The sequence below is a fragment of the Etheostoma spectabile genome, chromosome 1 (assembly GCF_008692095.1).
Source record: "Etheostoma spectabile isolate EspeVRDwgs_2016 chromosome 1, UIUC_Espe_1.0, whole genome shotgun sequence".
NCBI lineage: Eukaryota > Metazoa > Chordata > Actinopteri > Perciformes > Percidae > Etheostoma > Etheostoma spectabile.
Genome location: NC_045733.1, coordinates 31232018 through 31253960, shown reverse-complemented (window position 1 = coordinate 31253960; position 21943 = coordinate 31232018). Strand labels below are relative to the sequence as shown.

At 40.5% G+C, this 21943-nt stretch overlaps 3 protein-coding genes across 5 annotated transcripts in view; all 3 read right to left on the bottom strand.

The window, feature by feature from the left end:
* LOC116693151 (uncharacterized) overlaps positions 1-2367 on the bottom strand; it is an 8914-nt gene extending 6547 nt beyond the window's left edge. Inside the window, exons 1-2 of the mRNA XM_032521903.1 lie at positions 2090-2367; positions 920-1066 (exon numbers count right to left, since the gene is read on the bottom strand). The gene's annotated coding sequence lies outside the window, so the exon portion shown is untranslated. The remainder of the gene's footprint in view (positions 1-919; positions 1067-2089) is intronic.
* Positions 2368-3138: 771 nt separating this feature from the next.
* foxr1 (forkhead box R1) lies at positions 3139-10883 on the bottom strand. 3 transcript variants are annotated; one of them, XM_032513860.1, is made up of 7 exons: positions 10613-10881; positions 8759-8851; positions 8103-8335; positions 6041-6109; positions 5236-5363; positions 4031-4263; positions 3139-3255 (listed from the first exon to the last, which is right to left on the bottom strand). In XM_032513860.1, exons 1-7 carry the CDS (start codon positions 10731-10733, stop codon positions 3227-3229), a joined length of 906 nt encoding a protein of 301 aa, XP_032369751.1. In that variant the 5' UTR covers positions 10734-10881; the 3' UTR covers positions 3139-3226. The 3 variants fall into 3 exon arrangements, with proteins under 3 accessions (XP_032369751.1, XP_032369731.1, XP_032369742.1); XM_032513840.1 differs by lacking the exon at positions 3139-3255 and adding an exon at positions 3453-3605 and having other exon boundaries at positions 4024-4263; positions 10613-10883; XM_032513851.1 differs by lacking the exon at positions 3139-3255 and adding an exon at positions 3453-3605 and having other exon boundaries at positions 4024-4263; positions 6041-6103; positions 10613-10883.
* Positions 10884-12094: 1211 nt separating this feature from the next.
* On the bottom strand, positions 12095-20224 carry atp6v0d1 (ATPase H+ transporting V0 subunit d1). Its single transcript, XM_032513829.1, has 8 exons — positions 19960-20224; positions 18296-18467; positions 17593-17771; positions 16585-16664; positions 16135-16212; positions 14892-15068; positions 14623-14700; positions 12095-13494 (listed from the first exon to the last, which is right to left on the bottom strand). The coding sequence occupies exons 1-8, from the start codon at positions 20084-20086 to the stop codon at positions 13333-13335; spliced, it is 1053 nt and encodes a 350-aa protein (XP_032369720.1). The 5' UTR covers positions 20087-20224; the 3' UTR covers positions 12095-13332.
* Between the last annotated feature and the right edge of the window lie 1719 nt (positions 20225-21943).

Sequence of the window (21943 nt, the reverse complement as noted above, 5' to 3'; positions counted from 1 at the left end):
ACAAAAAAAGGAACTGAAGTCTCTCTTTCCCAGACCATCCTCCACAGCGCTGCGGAGGAGGGTCTGGCGAGTCCACACAGCAGTCCAGGATGGGAGAATAACGTGCTCTTGTTTATTGGCATTTCTTTAAACCAATCACAATCATGGGCGGTGCTAAGCTCCACACGGAGCCACAGTGTCGCTGAAAAATAGTCGAGGAGGAACTCGTTTTGGTGAAACGTGTACGTTCAAAAGACAACTCCGATTGGACAGATAGCCTAGCTAGAGGTCTGGATTTACCCTGCAGAGGTCTGAGGACCAGGTAACCATAGTCCTCAGAAATCCACCAGAGGTTAAAGTTCCAACACAAAGGGCCCTACCTTGCACCCAGCGCAGAGCGACCAGCGCAGAGCGACCAACGCAAGCGTCTTTGCGGTTTTAAGACAAACGCAGGTAATTTCCTGTTCTGCGCCCACGTCGTTTAAATAGTAAATGCACCTGCGCCCATGCTTATTACACACATACAAGATTACAAATAAAAATATTACGTTGCACATCCTCCATTATAATAGCAATGTGTCAAGGTACAAAAGCGCCTGTCTGTTAGAGGGAAAGGGAGATAACACTCACTGGTTTATTGCATGTTATGACCAAAACCTTTGAATGAAGGAAGACACAAGACAAGTATAAACCCTTTTGCACCATGCGCCCGGAGCACTTTTTTCCACCATCCACCTAAGCAAACGTGGATTTAGACCCAACCTAAATGCACCTGCGGTAGGCACTTCACGCCTAGATAGTTAAAATAAGGCCCGATGAAAGCAGAAGGAAACGGACATCGCCAGAAAAGACATGCATCCGGTGGAATTTCCTGCGGCACCTGAAGTGGACGTCATGGATATATAGACTAATAAATGAGATTAAAAACATAAAACCTCACCTCCTGCAGTAGCTTTGCGCGTCCTGCCAGGTTAAAGGGAATGGCTGGTACCAGTAGTTTCTCACCACCACTGATCACTGTCCAGACCCAGTACTGCAGAGGAGGAAGAGGAGGAGGAAGGGTCCTGAACTCTTCATCGTCAGACCTCTGTTGTACAGAGAGCAGCATGTTAAACCAGATTCAGATAACTATTAGTCCCCAAGGGGAAATGCAGTTTTTAGCCAACCAATCCATTAAGAATTCAAGTTAGAAGTGCATTAGTATACAATGTATGTTAAAAAAGTCATAAAATAAACACTAAATAAGTACTGCAGCATAACATCCACATATTTTACACATGATCCAATTATATCCTATCTGAACACACACACACACACACACACACACACCCACACACTATTAACCGTCTTATAGCAGAGGGAACAAATGAGTTGCATAGTCGTTAGTTTTTATTTGTATATCGGCACGTAGTACCGCTGACCTGATTGCATGAAAACCAATCCATTACTAAATACATGCAGTACTATAGTTTTTAGAGAGAACAAACAGTTTTAATAATTCTCAGCCAATGAAAATGAAATCCCAGACCCCTTAATATTTCAGGCAGTTAAAGACCAAAATCATATTCGGGGTCAACTCTTAATAAAAGACAAATAGCTTATTAAAACAATAAACACTGATCGACACTCAGGCCCAGGGTTCAGTTGGCAGTGGTGGGATGTACTATAACTAAAGTACTGTAAGAACTGCATTAAGTACATATTTAAGGTACTTCTACTTGTCTTTTCATGACACTTTCTACCATTTCAGTGAGAAAAAGAACGTTTTACTCCTCTACATTAATCTGACATCTTATGTTACTAGTTACAAATTAAAGATTTTTGCACACAACACGTTTTATTATAAATTAAATTTGCCTGACAATATAACAGCCTACATTGCCAGCTTAAATGATTAATTTAACAGATGATTGACAGAACTCTATTCTATTGTTTCCAGTTTCTAAAATATTAGGATTTATTCTGCATTGAGTACATGTTCCTGATTATACTTAGGTAACATTTTCAATGCAGGACTTGTAACGGAGTATTTTTACGGTGTGGTACTAGCACTCTTACATAAGTTAAAGGATTTGAATATTTATCCACCCCTGTCAGTCAGAGTCGTTACCTGTCCTGATGGGTTTTTGCCGTTTCTTGTGCCGCGTGACTTGGTCAGTGAGAAACCCCCGATGCTGTCCGATGAGGCTCCGACATCAAGCTGAACATCTCCCGTCTTTGAGTTCCACGTAGAAGTACAATCATTTGAATATCACACGCGCTTAATCCAACTATCAGCTTCCTGTCGCTGCATCCCCAGAAACTTTGTGGATTCAGCATGTTTAAATGTTGGCAAATGAAGCAGCGATTTACCTACAGACCTTAAATAAATACACATATTTTGCTTAAGAGGCACCAGGAGCAGGCAAATAAAATTGTTGCATCATCCGTGTTGATTCAGTCACTGTTTTAACACTGCTCCTGATACTTTATAAAAAAAAAAAAAAAAAAAAAAAAACTTTACCCAAACCATGATTGTTCTCTAACCAAGTCAGTTTTTTGTCTACACCGAGACACACTTTTGACCTCAACGTTGCAACATGAATGTATTTTTCCAACAGTTATTTGTGAATGGATAAAGATAGTGGAGACGCATCTTATTGGGGTCTAACTTTCTTTTTAAGCCATTGCCAAATAAAGCTAATGAAGACCATCAGCTCCACACAACTCTCTGTATCTCTCAGTATGTTCAGAAGTAGCTCTTCTGACGAGTCCTTCATGTGTTTTTTTATCCTGCATGTCCTCCTTGATCACCGGAGTCTTGTGTCACGTGGACGTGCCGACATCACGGTTTTGATGCCATTACTTAAAATTCCTTAGAAACAACACACTATAGCTGTAACTTAGAGGACTTGTTGGTGGGTGGGTGGGTGGGTGTGTGGGGGGGGGGAAATCTCAATTCCTTACATGGAACGAACAAGTAATGAATGAACAACATTTGGCCAAAACAATCAGACTTGATTGAACACAAAAAAATGTATTTAGAGATATTTCTTTTTAAATGACGACAGCAAATATCTTCAGCTGACTGCACTCTGTTTTTGGAAATCAAGCATTTACAAGAATTAAACAATATATTATACACACACACACACACACACACACACACACGTGAATAATATTCATCCTAACAAAGGAAACATTGTCCATATTAAGTTGTATTATGCATGGACTCAAACTCTTTGATACCTTCTACGCCTGCAGTCACTCACAGCGCAAACAAACTCTGAATTACATCTGAAACAAAAAGAAAAGTCATTTGTAAAACAGTCGTCACATACAGATTTAAATCTCTTAAGTTTTTAAATTTAGCCACATTAATCATTTTTTATTTAATATATATATATATATGTTGCTGCTGCACTTTTGGTGAAAATTCAAATCAGCACCATCCAAAATGCATACCCCCCCAAAAAAGGTTTTAAAGGTAGTAATTTGTTTCCATTACAGTATTATTATTATTCTCATTCTAATAGCATTAATTATAGCAGCAAGAGCGTAATTTACAGGTTGTTTGAGTTGTTGACATGTCAAATTGGGTAATTTGAGATGTCCTCAAATGCATCAGATTAACCCTTGTGTTGTCAAAAAGATTAACACTTAATTTCTTTTTAACCCTTTTTGACATTATCAACGCATTATTTTTTTATTTCACTACCACCACCTTACCACCACTATCCACTACCTTTTGGAATCCATGGTCAATAACCCTCATTTGTAAAGAATTATAACTACTATTTGAGCTAATAAAGCAGAAATTATAAATTATTTTGACTAATAGTTAAAGTCAGAGGTATGTTGATGGATGAGTTTGGTCAGGATGCTGATTTGAAACAACAATTTACACCCAAAATTTAATGAAGGTGCTTTTATTTGCAAAGAGCGTTGCATGGAATTGCATTATCCTTTTTTTGTGGTAATATGGTTAAAAAGAAACCCATACTTCAAATTTAGACATTAAAAAAAAAAAAAAGGGGTCAATTTTGACCCGAGGACAACCCCCCACGCTCACCTGGGCGCGACATGCTCCTCTCCAGCTGCTTCAAGGACTCTCCCGTCAGCGTGCGGATCTCGTCCTTCAGCCGGCGGTGGCCGTCCAGGGTCAGGTGCCAGAAGCACGACTTCCTCTTGCCATCTCTGAACACCTGGTTGCAGGTTTTGCGGAAGCTGCTGTTGAAGCACAGGTTGTGGCGGATGGTGTTCTTCCAGCCGTCCGGCGCCGTCTGGAAGAAGGGGAAGTGCTCCCTGGGAACGGACCGGAAGGACGAATATTAGACTTAGCTTTATTAATCCCTTTGGGATGACTCCCGCAAGGAAATTAAAGTTACCAGCATCCGGTACAGCATGAGAAGGAGAAAAGACAAGAATACAACTCAAAAAAACACAATGATGATGCACAGGACAACACACAGTACATGTGGTCACAGGAAGTGATTTTCTTTTGGACACCACACTACTGCACTAATGCAACCTGGTCATTTGGTTTATTTACATTTAGGCATATTATTTAAGCATTTGCACATTTTTGTTCCCCCATCCTGTACATATTCAAATATTTGTTATTTTTACTTTATTTGTATTATTATTTCATGTATATTGTATGTATGTATATTTTTCCTAGGATTTCATTTATATTTAAATTTTGTGCTTTGTGACTGATTTTGCTGCTGTAACACAGGAATTTCCCATTTTTCTTGGGATCAATAGACATCCATCCATCCATCCATCCATCCATCCATCCATCCATCTATCTGAGGTGACTGGGGGTGGGAGGTGAAAGAACCAAAATAAGGTCCCCGAGGCAGTCCGATAGTGAGGCCGGCTGCAGGCTGTTTTCCCGCTCGGGTAAGTTTCCCAGGAAAACAGCAGGCAGCGGGGAGAGAGAAAAGAAAGTCTCCACACAACAAGTTGACAAAAATAGGAGATAGTAGGAGATAGTAGGGGAGAGTAGGAGCGCACGACTGCACTCGAGGAAGTAAAAAGAGATAGAAAACCGGAGAGCTCCTGGAGAGGCAGCCGTCTTCCACAGCACCTACAAATTTAGGGCCTTCAAAAAAAAAAAAAAAAAAAAAAAAAGCTGCCGTGCAATATGTCAAGCATCACTATTACAAATTACACACAGGCTCCGTTATGGATCAGTTGGACATTTTGGAAGATATTGTTTTGAGTTCCAGCCACTTCCAAAATGTCTGACTGGGTACCTCCGATTAGTCTGACCTGGTGAAGTTGTAAATCTGCTGCACCTTCAGGCTCCCGGTGTGGCTGCTCTTGAGGGCCAAGGCGATGAGGATGCAGTAGTTTACAGGCGGGCGAGGCCAGCAGCCCGGCTTTAGGATCTTATTGTCCTGGAAGCAGGAACAATCCGATTAAAAGCCCATTCAGTCCACTTATGGAGCTTACGCATGACATGACACTTTTCATTTCCAGATCACCCAGAAGAAACCCATAAACTCCACACTTTGCTTCAAGCTTAAAGGAAAAGTCATTCATTCCTCAAAAGATATTTAAATCAAGTAAATTGTATCTGTGTTTCTTCTTTTAGATGTCTATACCAGACTTATTACAGTGATATTAACAATCCTCACAAACTACCATTATCTAAACTAATTTCACTGTAAATACATTGGGCTATACATTTTGATAAATAGTAGTTGAATTTGTTTTTCAATAAAAAGCGTGTTTTTAAAGAAATAATGGATTTTTTGGCACTTTCCACAAATGCGCATTGTTGCCATAACAAAATACAAACTACGCCCCCTTAATTAATTTCTTTTTTTTTTTTTTACAGTTGCATTATTTAAGCAACCTGGAGTCATAAAAACAGATGAATTATTTTTTAAACATGGTCAAAATGTCTTCAAGCAATAAAGGTTTAAAGCCCATTACTGTATTGATAACACTAACTAAACAAGCAACAATCAAAGTTAGAGTTAGGGATCAGTTTTTTGTTTTTGTTAAATCGAGCTCCCACATCCCACCGGAGGAACCCGAGCCAGACCAGGACCCAGCTCAGCGGTCTCACCTGGGCCTTGGTGTTCCTTCCCTTGCGTCTGGTCTTGGCTGGTGGACAGGAGACGTCTTCATTCTTGATTAAACAGTCAAAGATTATGGAATTACAGTCGATCAATCCCTGGTGCTAATTGGAACCAGTGCAGGGAATCCTTAGGTCAGTGTTTGTCGGGGTTTATTATATATGTGTTAACCTTACCTTTCTTATTGGTGTTTTTTTTTTTTTATGTGGATCAAATGTAGCCAGAGGTAAGTAGAATATTACTGTTACTTCAGAATAATATGACTCAAGAGTAGTTATCCAAATAATTACTTAAGAGTAAAAAAAAAAAAAAAAAGTGCTTTGTGAAAATACTGAAATATCGTGCATTTGTGTTGTTTTTTCCAGCATTACTGAGGTCTAAAACAGTTGTTCCCAACCTTTTTGGTCTGAGCCCCCCCCCCCCCCCCCCCCCCCCCCCCCCCCCCCCCCCCCGGTCAGAATTACTCATGTACCCCTAATTTATGTTGCATATGTATAACACTACTCATTGTTTAAAAGTGGATATTATTAATTTCTTCATACAAACTGACAATATTCAGGTTGGTTTGGGCAACAATCACACTCCTACTACTACAACAACAACAACAACAACGTGAAGCTGAATGTTTCGACCATTTCTCAGTTACTTGTAGCTGATCACTTAACCCTCCTGTTGGGTCAAATTTGACCCATTTTCAAAAGGTTTCTATATCAGAATTTTGAGTTTCTTTCAACCAAATTGTCAAAAATAAAAACAACGAGGATGGTTCCCTCGAACGCTAATAACAAGTAAAATGAATGATCAGTACACTACTTGCATTACATTTTGATTTAATTCAAAACGGAAAAAAATGTCCGCAAAAAGCTTCAAAAAAGTGAGAAAAAAAAAGTCAAAAAGTGCATCAAAAAAAAAAACTGGAAAAAGTGACAAAATCTCAGATAAGAAACAAGCATTGAGAAAAGACAACCAAATAGTTTTAATTTTAAATTCCTGCCCAGAAAAAAAAAAAAAAAAAAAGTTGCATGTTCAATTGGAAGACAACACAAGGGTTCAAACGGTTTGGTCAGTAGTTTTAGATATCTATTCCTACAAATGTTCCATTACCTTTAACTATTTCAACCATTTAGGCGTTACTTTTAGCTCATCAACGATCATTAGTTCAACCGATTATTACCGGTTTAACTTTTGTTCAGCTGTTACAGGTGATCTACAGTGGCTTGAGTAAGTTTACACACCCGTGCTAAAGTTGATTGAAAAGGAGGAATAAAAAAATAAAAACACCTTTTGAATAATTGATCTTAATGTCTTATTTCAGGAAAATCCAACCTTTTAAAAGGAAACCAATTTTCTTTGTGAATGAATGTACTGTAAATAAATCTTCCTTAGTCCAGTTAGATCCTGTTCATCCTGATAAAGTTCCCTTGGCCTTTGGAATTAAAATACCCCCCCCCCCCCCCCCCCCCCGTTCTTGTTGTTATGATTGTTGATGTAAATGTGATCAATGTCTCCCTGTTTATGAACTTTAGCAATACTGTATGTCACTATGGTCATGCTAATAAAGCTTCTTTGAATTGAATGATTTCAGAAAGATTAAGAGTTGGTTTGATTTGCATTGAGAGACGATTTTATGGAAAGTTCCCCATGTGTTTTATGCCCCTTGTACTTTAAGGAAGAACATTTTATTTATTTACAACACATTCATTCACAAAGAGAATTGGTGTCCTTAAAAGGTTGGATTTTCTGAAATCTTTTGAATTAAAAATGCATTAAGATCAATTTCTAAAAGATGTTTTTTTATTCCTCTTTTTTAATCAACTTTAGCATGGGTGTGTAAACTTATTCAAGCCACTGTATTCTTTTAATAAAACCCATTTATTCATTCATCAGTGTATTCATAAATAAGTCAAGCTGCTCCACAACCTTTGCAAGTGCCCCGTGGCAACAACAGACGTACCCCCCCTGGGGTAGAACTACCCCTGGTTGGGAGTCCCTGGTCTAAAACTCCACGGGTACTGTGTAACAGAGGGGTTGATTGTGCAGTGCATACTGTACCATGTACTCAGGGGAGGGCAGCAGCTCCTCCTGGAGGGGGGCACCATGGGGGTCAAACACGTGGAGCTCTGTGGTGAGTGGACGTTGGGTCTCTGCAGGGTTCATTAGAGGAGTTGGGATTTCCTCAGCCGGTTCACACAGACTCTGCAGACCTGCTGTATTTTCCCGGTACCGGATCGGGCAGGCGATACTGGGGTTCACCAACAGCCACAGGTTCGGCGTCACAAAGCTGTCTGGGGGGACAGACCAATCAATGGCACTGCTTTTTGTATGGTAATAAAAGATATAAGCTAAGCTAGCCATGTCCTGGCTGTTTTAGAGACATTGACGACAATGTCTCTAAAAGACAGACGTTGATGTTCTCAGCTGACGCTCAACAAGAAGCCATATTTCCCAAAATGTCAAACTGTTTTTTAAAAAAACTTCAAGGATACACACGGTGCATTGTGGTGACACATACACCAAACCTAAACAAAGGATCATTTATTTGTTATTTGTGCAACTGCAACACAGAATTTCCCTTTCGAAGACTAATAAAGTATTTCTGATTAATGAATGACATTCAAAAAGGTTTATAAAAAAAAAAAAGGAAAAATAGGGAGTACTATGAAAAGAAAACCAAAGAAGGAAAACGTAGAAAGCATGCAGCAGCTCACCTGACGTCTTATCGTACCAAATGAACTCATCTTTCCTTCTCGAGGCTCTAGCAGAAGGCCTCTGGACCACGTACTGGTCATTCAGTTTGTCATCTGTCGTCAGTGAACACAGACACACAAACATTACAAACATTAGCCGCTGACAGACTGCACATGACGCACTTTAAATCAGTTTACCACCACAAAGAGACACAATGTCTACAAAAAGACAGAGATACAAAATTACTATTGATTATTCAATCAACAAGAATAGAACTTACTATTAAAACTTACTTAAAACTGCTTACTCATCATATGCACCAAATGTCTGGAATGAACATCAAAACACTTTGGACCTAGAATCACTTCCACCTTTTAATACTTTTAACCTCGTCTTCTCGTCAAAATTGAAGAAAAAAAATGAAATCAACGTTTTTAACTTTTTTACATTTTTGCACACTTGACTTTTTCTTTACCGTTTGTCATTTGACGTTTAACACTAACTTATTAACTTTAGTTTTACAGTTATTTTTGGAATTCATGGTCTATAAACCTCATTTATAGGAAATTATACTTAATGTTTGCGTTATAAAAACAGAAATTAGGAATTATTGAGACTAAAATTAAAGGAATGGATGTTGATGGATAATCACAGACTGGAATATGTCAACTTTTACTCAATACTATTTCAAAACACTTCAATTTTTCTTAAACGCTATAAAATTGAATAAGACGCCCCAAAATTAACGAAAGTAGAGAGGTGTACTCGCCAAAGAGCGTTGTGTGGAATCAATCATGTTATTTTGGGGAATTAAAAAGAACATTAATATAGGAAAACAGGTCAATTCGACCCGAGGACAACATGAGGGTAAAAAACCTCAAGTCATCTCCAAGTCAACAGAGTAATTGCTTTTAACTAGGTGCCTTTAAATTGTGTGTCTGTATCAGTGTAAGTTAAGTGTAATGTCTTGTTTGTGTTGTAGTATGAATAGAGATTTATGGTGTGGTATGTAACCTTTGTCCTGTCTTATGAAACCTTTTTCTTCCAGGACTCCCTGGGAGAAGTTACTTTAACTCAACAGGACCACCCACACACACCCCCCACACACACACCCACACACCCACACACCGTCTAGAAATACACGCAAATTGACTTTTAAAAAAACACCGCCACAGATAAACGGGGACCCACTCAAAAACGACAAACTACAGAAAGACTCAAACAATTCGAATTGAAAAGACTAAGACACCTACAAAAAAAAAAAATAAAAAAAAGAGACTCAAAACAATTTAAAAAAAAGACAAAAAAAAAAAAAAAACAGATGAAGGGGGACCTGCTCATAGACGGCATCTCCGTAGCAACTAGAGGTCTAAAACTCCACAGGTTGCACAATAACGCTGTATGTGTGTTAACTGTAGGTGGTGTTGGGGCCTTTGCATTTATGTCTGTGCCTTTGCAGGTCTGTGCCCGAAGGCCCATTCTGTCGTAATCCCCCCCCCAGCCCCCCTATGACATAAATGTCCTTCTCTGTGGGTTTTTGTGCTGTTTGGATTTAATGGGAGTGAAGGATAATCATCCTAGTTAAACCAAATACGCCAGAGAAAAGGAAACCGCCACCATCATATGTGTAATTTACAGGTGGGGGGTGGGAGGTTAAAACTGACTAGTGCACCCCGCCCCCCCACCCAAGAACCCATTATCTGGTCCTTTACATAATTAAAGACATTGCACCATAACTTGATGCAGAAAAGGCACAAAATGTTGCAGAAAGATTCACCAGAATGAGGAGAATTAAGTGTTTTACATTAAAAACTTCAGTTTTGCTCACAAGTGGTGATCTACACACAACACACACCCCCACACCCCCAGGTCACCGTGGTAAAACTGGTCGGTGGTTGTTGCCAGTCTCAGCTCCTTGTCCATGTCCCAGTCCGTCAGGCCCACAGAGCAGTGCAGGTCGAAGAGTCGAGCTTTGGTTTTAAGCTGTAAAGTCATGGTTGGACGTGGTTCTTGGGTTTCAGGTCTCAGGTCGGTTGAGTCCAGAAGCTCTCTGCTGACGGTTTCACTGACAGCCCTACAGGCTGCGGGTCTAACAGCTGGAGCTGAACATCCTGATTGGACTCAATTAGACCTAAAGAGTTCAGCCTGTGCTGAATCACTCTTGTCGGGTGGGATATTTGGGCCTGCGACATCTGACTGTAGTCAATCTAAGTGTTTTATTCATAGATTAAATATTATAATATTCTGAATTTACCGGATAAGCAGACGAAGATGGATGGATTCTGAATTTGTATTAAAGTTAATTAAACTAAACTGAGTTTGATCAGCTCACCTCGTACCACTGGTTGTAACTGAGCGGTCTACATGACAACGCAACATACTATCTGCTGGAGAAGACTTTGGTCCAGATTGAAAAAAGCACAATTATTGGATTGACTGCTGTGAAATGTTGGTGCACGCGTTCCCATTTGGAATGAGTTTAACTAATTGTTAAGCACGTCTGTCTGTCTGTGTCCTTTGAATATCCGAGAACCGCTCATTCGATCAACGTCACACTTTGCAGGTGTGCTGGCGGGAGGGGGGGGGGTGGAAGGAAGTGCAGTGTCAAAGTTGGTGCAAACGGGGGTGGGGGGCTTCAGGGCTCTGCAGACCAATTTGGGCATAAACAGCAGCAACTTATACCAATAATGCTACCTCAGTGCAGTAACTGCTGTTTACTGTTTTCTAGCTATTTACTGAGAACATGGAACGTGTGTGTGAGATGTGCTTGGGTGAGAATGTATTGGTGTGTATATATGTGTGTGTGTGTGTATGTATATATATATATATATATATATATATATACACACAAAACATTTTTTCATCTTTTTTACCCTATTCTGCTATTTGTAGAGGATGGCTCCAACAGAATTTCATTGTACTGCATCCAATGACAATAAAGATCTATCTATTTATCCATCCATCCATCCATCCATCCATCTATGCTAATTACATCCATGCTCTACTTTATCCCCTGGTAGTTATGTCAAAAAGCAACTAATACTCCTTTGTGGAATGGGGCCCGTGCTTTACTTTTGACCCTTTCTCTAACTGGGAGAAGTAGTACTCAAAAACATTCTGAATTAACTGCCTTTAAACGAACTACTACTAGAAAAACAATTACTAATCCTGCATTCAGATTTTAAGAGCCACAGGCTAAGCTATCGACGTATTCCAAACAGGCGTGTTCTGATTGGGCACATCACTTTGGCGATGGGTCAAAGTTTCAATTTGTCCAATACTTTAAGAAAAAATTACCTTGTGTTTAGTGCATTTGCACAGTATATACATATACATATATACTGCTGAACCATGTCTTCATTTCCTACATCTGTCACTAACACATCAAACTAGTGATATTATTTCAAAGCCGTTTGATAGGTCTTTAAAATGTCTCCGGATCTGTGTTAGTGCAGTGTAGTCTTGTTTATTTTTTGTCACATTTACAGTACACATTTCACAAGTAAGAAACAGATCAAAACAGAAATAAATCATTTTTTTTACAGCATGGAAAAAAACAAACAAATCATCCAGTTATCTTTAAATATCTATATATCTTTGTATAGTTTAAACATTAAGTCTGTCATATACTCACAAGATGTCGCCTCACTTTCGATCATTTACAGAAACTCAAAGAGTTCACACGGGAACGGGGACGGCGAGGACTGGAAGCTCCTGTTCAGCTGTTGTATTTTAAATACCTAACAACGATCTAGTTAAGACAGCAAATCAGGCAGGGGCTCACACACTTCACTCGTTTTTTTTTTTTGGGGGGGGAACACAGTAATGACCAGACATGCCAACAAAACCTAGCACTAAAACAGAAATAAATACAGGTTTTATAGAACCTGGTGGACCTGTCGCTGAGCAGAGGAATGTTTCCATGACTGGTTGGGGTTCTGCGGTCGTGTTAACTTCAGATTTGTGACGTTTTAACTTTTCTTTTTCTAGTTTTTTGGTGACAAATCCAAAATGTACCATACACCGCACCTATAGGCATTAAATGCGCCTGATGATTACCGCGACCTCAACAAGATGCTTGGTGTTTGACGGGCTGGGAGTTCAAGGGAAAATAAAAACCGAGGGTTTTCAGTTCTGGTGGCTGGCGTGTTAATTCCTGGACTGAGTAAATTGCAAATTCTTCTTCTGGTGTGTTTTGTCGGTCGATGTGTCAGGTGGACACGTCGGCTTTGCATGCTGCAAAAAACAACAACACAACTGAGCAGCGAAAGTTTGGACAATCAGAGCTCAGTGTTTGGAAGTCAAATGAGTTGGCTCCTCTTCTGCTGAGCTGATTAAAGCAAGCACCAACCACCAGGCCCATGTCGTTCTTTTCCGGCTTTTTCAAGGTTAAATATGCGTTTTACTCTGTAAGCAATAACGAGCCGGGCTGGGCATTTCAATTGCAACACCTGCGCGTGGAGAATGTAGAAAATTTAGCATCAAACCATCAGAATATTTAACACCGAGGTGGGACTGGAGACACTGCTCAAGACATAAGACTGAATGACATGAGGATGGGGGGGGGGACGGAGGAGGAGGAGGAAGAGGAGGCTCAAAAGATAGGAATGTAGTTGTCGATCTTGGCGCGGTGCCGCTGTGCGATGCACTCGGCGATCCACACGATGTTCCTGCACTCCTGCTCCTTCAGCTTGACGTAGGCGTAGAAGACACTGAAGTGGAACTGGTTAAGGAAGGCCAGCTTGTTCAGCTTCACCTGCAGGGGAGGAAGGGGGAGAGGGAAAGAAGGGGAGGAGGAGAGGAAGAGACGCAGGAAGATGAGTGTCCAGACATCACAACACTAAAAATGGCAAGCAACCTCCTAATATGGGTTTATATTAGATTTTTGCTGATATAAATCCTGTCTGCCAATATGACACCACAGTACAGAAATGCCAAAACAGTCGTATTTATGCCACAATACGATATTATTGTGATTTTAAACATATTGCAATATTCTGCGATATATTGCAGTTTATTACCTTTTTTCCAACTTCTAATTTTTCCCAATTTCAAATGACGTCCCCAAAAGGAAACTTTGTCAGCATCTGTTTCATCTAAAAAGATACATTTCTCTGTTTGTTCATATAACTTTAATTGTACTGCTGCAAAATGGGACAAACTGACCAACACATACATAATAAAAGATCCATACTTGGCGCCTGTGTATTGATACAGTATTGCCACGGAAAATATCGGCATACTATGCTGTATCAATTTTTTCCCCCACCGCTACAAAATAGGTCTGAAGAAATGTTTTGAAATTGTTAGGAATGTCATTTACACAGATGTTATATTTTTTCTTGGAATAATCTCCCAAGTAACATGTGTTTTATCAAAGGAGAGTAAAGTTTTAAAAAGAAAGTGAAATCTCACCTTCACTTACATTTTTTGTCTTGAGGTTTTATAAACCCATGTGTCATGTTGTGTAATATAGTGTAATGTCATTTTGTATTGTCATTTTTCTTTTTTAAATGTCCTCAGTTTCTGTGGTTGTTTCCTTACTATACTTGTTAGACTTTGTTAGTTTTATTTTAATTTTTTAAGGTGAGGAGCCACACAAGCTTACAGCCACAAAGCATCTGCTACCACATCTACTACATGAAATGTTTCCAGTGGACATTGATTGACTGATTATGATCTTTATTTTTGTCTTCTTTTTTAAAAAAATTTGAAACTGTTGTGTCTTATTATGATTGTACTGTCTATTTATTTATTGTTAAGGATATCTCAAGGGGTTAGTCCTAATAAAGAATCGAAAGAAAGAGAGAGGTGCTTCTCCACTTAGACGTCAGTGTATGTCTGCTCGTGTGTGTGTGTGTGTGTGTGTGTGTGTGTGTGTCACCTCGTGCTCGAAGAAACGGTCCTCCAGTGTTTTGTCGCCTGGGTTGCTGCCGGCGCCCTCGAACAGCAGCTTGTACTCCTGAGGACAAGAGATCAGACATGTTGACAGTGATAGTGACTAACGGTCACATACACCAACAGAAGAAACAACACTCTCTTAACAATCTCCACAGACACACCGGTGTAGACAAACACCAGAGGGATTGGTTTAAAAAAAACAATGACTGGTTGTCAATTGTTAAACTGTACATTTTTGGCTTTAGTACTTACAGGGTAGAAATCAGCGATGGCCTTGACCTGCTCGTAGTCATCTGCCCGGGCCAGCTGAGCAAGGCCTTCTGGGTAAAGCTTGCCGCAGTGGGGGAAGAGCTTGGCGCGGTCCTCCTTGGACAGCTCCGTGCCGAACGAGTTGATGGTGATGATGAAGGCTCTCCTGTCGGCCTCGAACTGCAGCAGAGACGGGAGGGTCAGCGGAGCAACAAGTGACCGACTGAGCTGATACTTTCACCCCGGTCAGTATAATATTATCATAAATCAATATACTTAATATATCCTATAAAACTTTGTTGGCCCTACATGCATCTTTGTTGGCTACAAAATAAAAACACTAGACGTCTGTAGGTGACAAACTTAACCCCTTTTTCTTAAAGGTGCTCTAAGCAATGTCACACATGTTTTAGGCTACAACATTTGTTGGCACATGCAGCAAACATCTCCTCACTATCTGCTAGCTGCCTGTCCCCAGAACACACTGAAAAACATCTCCTCACTATCTGCTAGCTGCCTGTCCCCAGAACACACTGAAAAACATCTCCTCACTATCTGCTAGCTGCCTGTCCCCAGAACACACTGAAAAACATTGAAATTTCCAGCAGCAGTTTTCAGCAACACAGTATAGTATCTACAGTATAGAGAGAAAGAGAGAAGCTGCTCCCTCTGTAGTGGTGGATGATGCGAACTTCAAATGCAGATCACTTTAATTGACACAGTGCTTCATCTTCAAACTACTGTTGACAATCCACAATTCATGAGCATAATAATTACATAAATAACACATATGAAAAGCTCATGTGAGCCCGCAGAGGGTCTGAGACAGCATTATCAGAGAGTACACAGCTCACTGTGATCCGAGTCTCTCCCAACTCGGGGCTTTTGATGGAGATGCAAGGGTGAGATTACAGCACAAGGGTTCTAGGCTGCCTGCAGCTCTAAAATGCACATGTATACATATATATATGTATATATATATACATATATATATATGTATATATATAATACATATATATGTATATATATATACATATATATATATGTATATTCACCAATTAACTGGGCAATCATTTTCAAGTCAGCTTTGTGGCCGGTGACATTGCCGCTCACCCCCCACCAAATATGAGAGGAACAGCACCGGAAAGTTGAAACTTTAAGTGGTGTGTGTGTGTGTGTTTGTGTGTGTGTGTGTGTGTGTGTGTGTGTGTGTGTGTGTGTGTGTGTGTGTCTGGAGGAGACTCACCTCCAGAATAGGACACATGGTGTCAGCCGTGGTTCCTCCGAGGTTGGAGCAGAACTTATAGAAAGCCTCCAGGTAAGCCTAAGAGGGCGGGTGGGGTCAAAATGTAAATTGAGGTAACCAATAAATAATTAAATAATTAAATAAACACAAACAAAATCATTCCAGTTATTAGTTTTAAAAAAATCATCATTGTATCAATTTATAACAAAACTAATCTTAATGTATATTCTCTTTTACATCACTTTTTCACCTTTATTTACATTAAGATTTCCCCTGAGAGTAACGCTCACTTTTTCAGGAACAACCTGATTCCCATTCAGTAAAACCAAAGTCTGATCTGATTGGCTACTGACCAATTGCTGTTGTTTTAGTTCATATAACCTTTTAATCTGTAAACTCTCACATTAGCATCTTTATAATCCCTACGATCATAACTACAATATGTTTTACCTTGTAAAGTGTGTTACGAATTATTTCAATGTTCATCTCATCCAAATCCTGTTCAGATATGCAGTCCTGGAAGAAAGCAGCTGAAAAGAAAAGAGAAAGAGTTTGCATCAAACCAACAGAAAGGAAATCGTGGAGGTTGTGTATGCTTTGGCGCCATCTGCTGTTCTGCAAGAGACACTAGGCTCGTTTGAGATGAACTGCGCCTCGCCTGTAAAGTGGACGAGAGCAGGTGGCGGCAGCTGGGGGAGGGGGGGGGGCAAAAACCTGCTCTCAAGTCTGACAGTTTCCAGCTGTTCCTTGCAGCCTTCAGGCACAAGTCTCCAGTTGGTTTGATTATTGAGATGTCAAAATTCTCTACATGTGATCTGTTGCTGATATTAATAAACTGTAGATGATCCGTAATCTAAATGGATTTAGTCTCTCTGAATTATTTTTTTGGGTCATTTTTAGGCCTTAATTGACAGGACAGCTTAAGAAAGGCAAGGGGAGAGAGAGGGTGGAATGACACGCAGCAAAGGGCTGCAGGTTGGAGTCGAACCTGGGCCCGTTCTACCAACTGAGCTCTCCGGGCGTCCCTCTCTGACCTCTAAACATCACCATCGCCACACAACATGTGTTCTGTACAGAGTGAGCCTTTTAATCAGAAAAATGGCAGTTAAAATCCCTCCGATTCAAAAACAATACAAAGTGTATCTAAAACGTCATCATTTTGAGTCGATTCTGAACCAATCAGCTGTTAAAGGCCGGCGTTTCCCAGCATTCTCTTGGTCCACCTTGGGTCTTGCAGTCAGAGAAAAGCAACTACGCTGCCTGCGTCTCAAACCTGCGGCCCCCTTGATCTCGTGAGGTTAGCGTTGCCCATGTGTGCATGACATTAAAGCAGACGTCGGGTCATGCAACGGGCGGCAAATGATTCTGCAGAGACCTGGCTCATCTCAAAGGAGCCTAATATGATTAAGTTCCACACCCTCTTTTATGTAAATAGCAGGTCACATGGGAAGTACGCACCCAGGGGCGTGTCCACCAGGATGGCGTTGTAGAGCTCGGCGGGGGTCTGAGCGATGTTGACCGCCTCCATCTGCTCGAAGCTGCCCAGCGGGTGACACTTTGGCACCAGCTCAGAGATGGCCCGCTGGTGGAGGGTGCCCGTGATCAGCAGGATGACGTTATCAATCATATAGCTGTACCTGCGGACACAAGGTGGGTGGGGGGAGGTTGAAGCAGGATCACTGCGAGCAGACTTTGGACTTTTTTTGTTAAAAATCATCATATATGTCGTAATGGCATTTTTAGCACATTAATAGGTGTTAGGAAGAAACTACTAGAACCGTTGGGTCCTTGTAAATTCTGGAGTGTGGTCTAGACCTACTCTATCTGTAAAGTGTCTCGAGATAACTTTTGTTATGAATTGATACCATAAATAAAATTGAATTGAATTAATAGTACATAGTATGGGGTAGGGGCTTCTTTGTTTTTTAGGTCAAGATCCCGACAGCTTATAAAGCTGCAAATTAAACTGCGCCTACAACAGTGTGTAGGGCGGTACTACATCCATGGTATTGGAAGGGGAATTTCATTTTTGCATGTTTTGTTTTCTTGTGCATGATCAAAACACATCAACCACTCTCTGCTTTTTTTCACCCCACAAATCGCACCCTGGTTATAGCTCAAGAAGTTAGGAGTTATTTCAACAAGACAGCTTTCCACTTACGTGATGAAGTCCATGAAGCTGGCCAGCGGCTCGTACGACTGGTTCCTCATGTGGCGAAACTCCACCACCATCTTCTCCTTCAGCTTGTCATCGATAACGGACACGGTGAGAGGAGACGCCTCGTTCGCCAGGAAGCTGCCATAGTCTGTGCTCTGCAGGTGCAGCTTCAGATCTGCAGGGAAGACACGAGCGGATGAGAAAGCCTTGTTGTGATTGTGGAAGAAACCTATCCGGATAAAGTTCCCTCGGCCTTTTGAATTAAAATAACCCCACATCATCACATACCCTTCACCATACCTAGAGATTGGCATGGGGTATTTTCCATAAAATCATCTCTCAATGCAAATCAAACCAATCTCTAGGTATGGTAAAGGTTATGTGATGATGTGGGGGGGGGGGGGGATGTTTATTCCAAAGGCCAAGGGAACTTTATCGGGATGCATAGTATCCTGATCCATGAAATAACTGGCCTTTAATAATAAAAATCTGCCTGCTTCTATGGGAATTTAACATAGGGGTATCTACACTCATGCCCTCTGTATTTTAAGGAAGAACATTCATTTATTTATTTATGACGCATTATTTATTCACAAAGAAAATTGGTGTCCTTAGAGGTTAGATTTTTCCTCATTTTTTAATTAAGGCATCAACATCAATCTCCAAAAGATGATTGTATTTTTATTCCTCTTGTTAGTCAATTTAAGCAAGTGTTCCTATACTCATGAGAAGCACTGTCCTTGTGTCTCAGAACATTGTCGCAGAACCCAACCACCATGTTCGCATGCAAATGTTGTAAACTTCATAGCTGCTGATCAGTCTTTAAAGCATCCTGCAGTATTTTTACAGGACATAAGGAGTGTGCAAAGTCATTAAAATATACTACACCTTTACCATCTGCAGTAATAAGCACATTGACACTTCAATAATTATGATCCACCAATACATGATTGTGAAATGGGACATTGTGCATAACGAGTTCTTTCACTTTTGGTATATTTTAATGCTAATATTTTTGTGCTTCGACTAAAGGAGAATGCAGGACTTGTATTTTTTTTAACACGATAGCATGGCTATTTTTACTTCAGAATGATTGTGAAGTAACAGTTCAACGTCATTAGTGAGCATTTCCTCTCAGCTATGGAAGAAAACAAGGAGCCTTTACTGCAATATCATCTGTTATATTGATGTGGGACAGAAAACGGTCGCAGTGTAGCTAGCGTTAACGACCGTAATAAACTGCGGGAGTGTCAATAGTGGTGTGAAACCTGCCATTTTGTCAACGTTATAGTGTCTAAAGTAGCTTACAATGTAAAATCTCTTCCTACTGTGATTTCACTTCCTCTAAAAAAAGCCCTTCATTGATCAATAGACAGCTGTATTTGCTTAGCTTGGGTTAGCATTATGTTAGCTAGCTAGGATTTAGAGTATAGCCAGCTTAAAATAACAAATATCGAATACGATATCACAGTTAATCCCTGCAAATCGTCTTTGTGAAGCTTGACGACTACCACTAAATGCCAATAATACACATAGTCTGATAAAAAGCAACATTATAGTTAAACTGAGCTAACTAGCTAGCTTCGAGTCTGACAGCTTGCGTTAGCTTGAATTAGCCCAGTGCGGCTATAGCTATTAGCCGTTAGCTAGCATCTGGTTTAACTCACCTTCCAGGGTCTCACACTGAACAAGGTTTAGATAATCCGCCTGGGACAGTATGCCAGCTTTAAATCCTCGGACTAGCCCCTCCAGGTAGCCGTTGTCCACGTTAAAATATAGCTCGGAGAAAGGCATCCTGTCTGACCGTCAGATCCGTCTCTCTCTGCCGCTGGTGGAGAACCGTCAGAGTCCGGTAGTTAGCGTTAGCATCAGCTGACCGAACCATGTGACCATCACCTGACCTGTCATCCGCGCGCGCGCGTGTGTGTGTGTGCGTGTGTGTGCGCGTGTGTGCGTGTGTGTGTGTGTGTGTGTGTGTGTGTGTGTGTGTGTGTGCGTACGCGCGCAGCAGTAGGGTACTAAAAGTAAAAGTAGTAAAGTAAAAGGAACCAGTTTTGCAGAATGGCCCATTTCGGAGTATCTGAGACATTATTGGATAATCATTATTGACACATATTGATCAGGCTATAATTAGGCAGCTTCACCTTACAAGTTGGAGCTAAGTTTGAGTGACTACTTTATACACAGTAGGCTGCTGGGCAGTGGTGGAATGTAACTGATACAGTACATTTACTCAGTATACAAATCCAAGGTACTCTGTAAGTTTTTTGAAGTTCCGGCAACTTTATACTTTTTTTTTATTGTGCTCCTCATATCCGGAACAAACTCCCAGAAACCTGCAGATCTGCTGCTACTCTCAGTTCTTTCAAATCAAGGCTGAAGACCTTTCTTTTTGAGGTTTCCTTTCTCTAAATGGTTGTTCATTTCTTTAATGTTTAATTTCTTAAGCTGCACTGTGACTTTTAATCTTGTGTTTTTTATCTGTTTTTATTTAACTGTTTCTTCTGTGTTTTATCTGTTTTTATTTTTTAACTGTTTCTTAACTGATTTTGTGTAAAGCACTTTGAATTACCCTGTTACTGAAATGTGCTCTACAAATAAAGCTGCCTTGCCTTGGCTTGCCTTATACATGTACTCCACTTCCCTTCAGATGTAGCCTACATATTGTATTTTTTCTCCATTACATTTGTCTGAAAGCTTTAGTCACTTTTCAGATTTGTCATTGCCTGCTTGTCCAATGAAACCCATGCCTGTATCTCTAGATGTGATGATATGGATTGTTTGGGATAAACTAAGTGGAAGACGGGTTTCTTTATGCGTTGAGATAATTCTTACTTCTTAAGCTAAATAACGTCTTTCAAAAAGCCTCCTGGATCAGCTGGAAAATGCATTGTCACAGAGCTGAAAACAGTGCTGTTTTCTGACACTTCTGTCTTTGACCTTTTAGGTTTTCACATACAGCAATGCTCCAAACCTACAGCTGTAATAGCCATCCACAAACATCTGATATAATAGAAAAAAACACTGACAATGAATATTTTTACTCCACAAACGAAGAGAAAAGAAGACAGTCTGGAACACACCCTGTGATTGGTCGACACACATTCGGCCAAATGCATTCTGGGAGTCAAGATGGCTAACAAATGACGGTTACGTTGTGGATTCATGGATCTGGAATCATTGTAAAACCCTCTGAAAAGACACTAAAGCCTTAGACACCATAACAAAGCTTCTGAAATAATAATAGGTTTATTTGACATAGCACCTTTTCCAGACAAAGTCACAAAGTACTTCAAAAGAAAGAAAATCTGAAACCGAAACCTGCGGTTGTCAGAAGCCTCTGGAACCCCCCCCCCCCCCCCCCCCCCCCCCCCACCCCACCCCTGCAGATATCTCAATACATCCCGGGACATTTTTAAAGAAAATTCCTGAATCTCCACCTGTCTACCACAGCCTTCGACCTCCTTTAGCTAAACCACAGTAACTGTAAAGTGTCCTTGGGCTCATGAAGGGCCCTATATAATAAAAGCAATATCATTTGCACTACTCCACTTGCACACTTGCACACTTTGCAACTTGTTGTTGTTGTCCTGTTGTCCTGAAAACACTTGGGAACACATTTCTGCTGCTCTTACATAACTGGCACCACTA

Bases quoted from the DNA above. Each gene is read 5' to 3' on its own strand.
- atp6v0d1 (XM_032513829.1), bottom strand. From the start codon at position 20,086: ATGCCTTTCTCCGAGCTATATTTTAACGTGGACAACGGCTACCTGGAG. The intron at 18,468-19,959 runs GTGAGTTAAACC...TCTTCCCTGCAG, and splicing joins TCAGTGTGAGACCCTGGAAG to ATCTGAAGCTGCACCTGCAG. The intron at 17,772-18,295 runs GTAAGTGGAAAG...TTGTGTCCGCAG, and splicing joins AGCTTCATGGACTTCATCAC to GTACAGCTATATGATTGATA.
- foxr1 (XM_032513840.1), bottom strand. From the start codon at position 10,733: ATGACTTTACAGCTTAAAACCAAAGCTCGACTCTTCGACCTGCACTGC. The intron at 8,852-10,612 runs GTGACCTGGGGG...CACTGACGACAG, and splicing joins CACCGACCAGTTTTACCACG to ATGACAAACTGAATGACCAG. The intron at 8,336-8,758 runs GTGAGCTGCTGC...CTGTCCCCCCAG, and splicing joins TTGGTACGATAAGACGTCAG to ACAGCTTTGTGACGCCGAAC.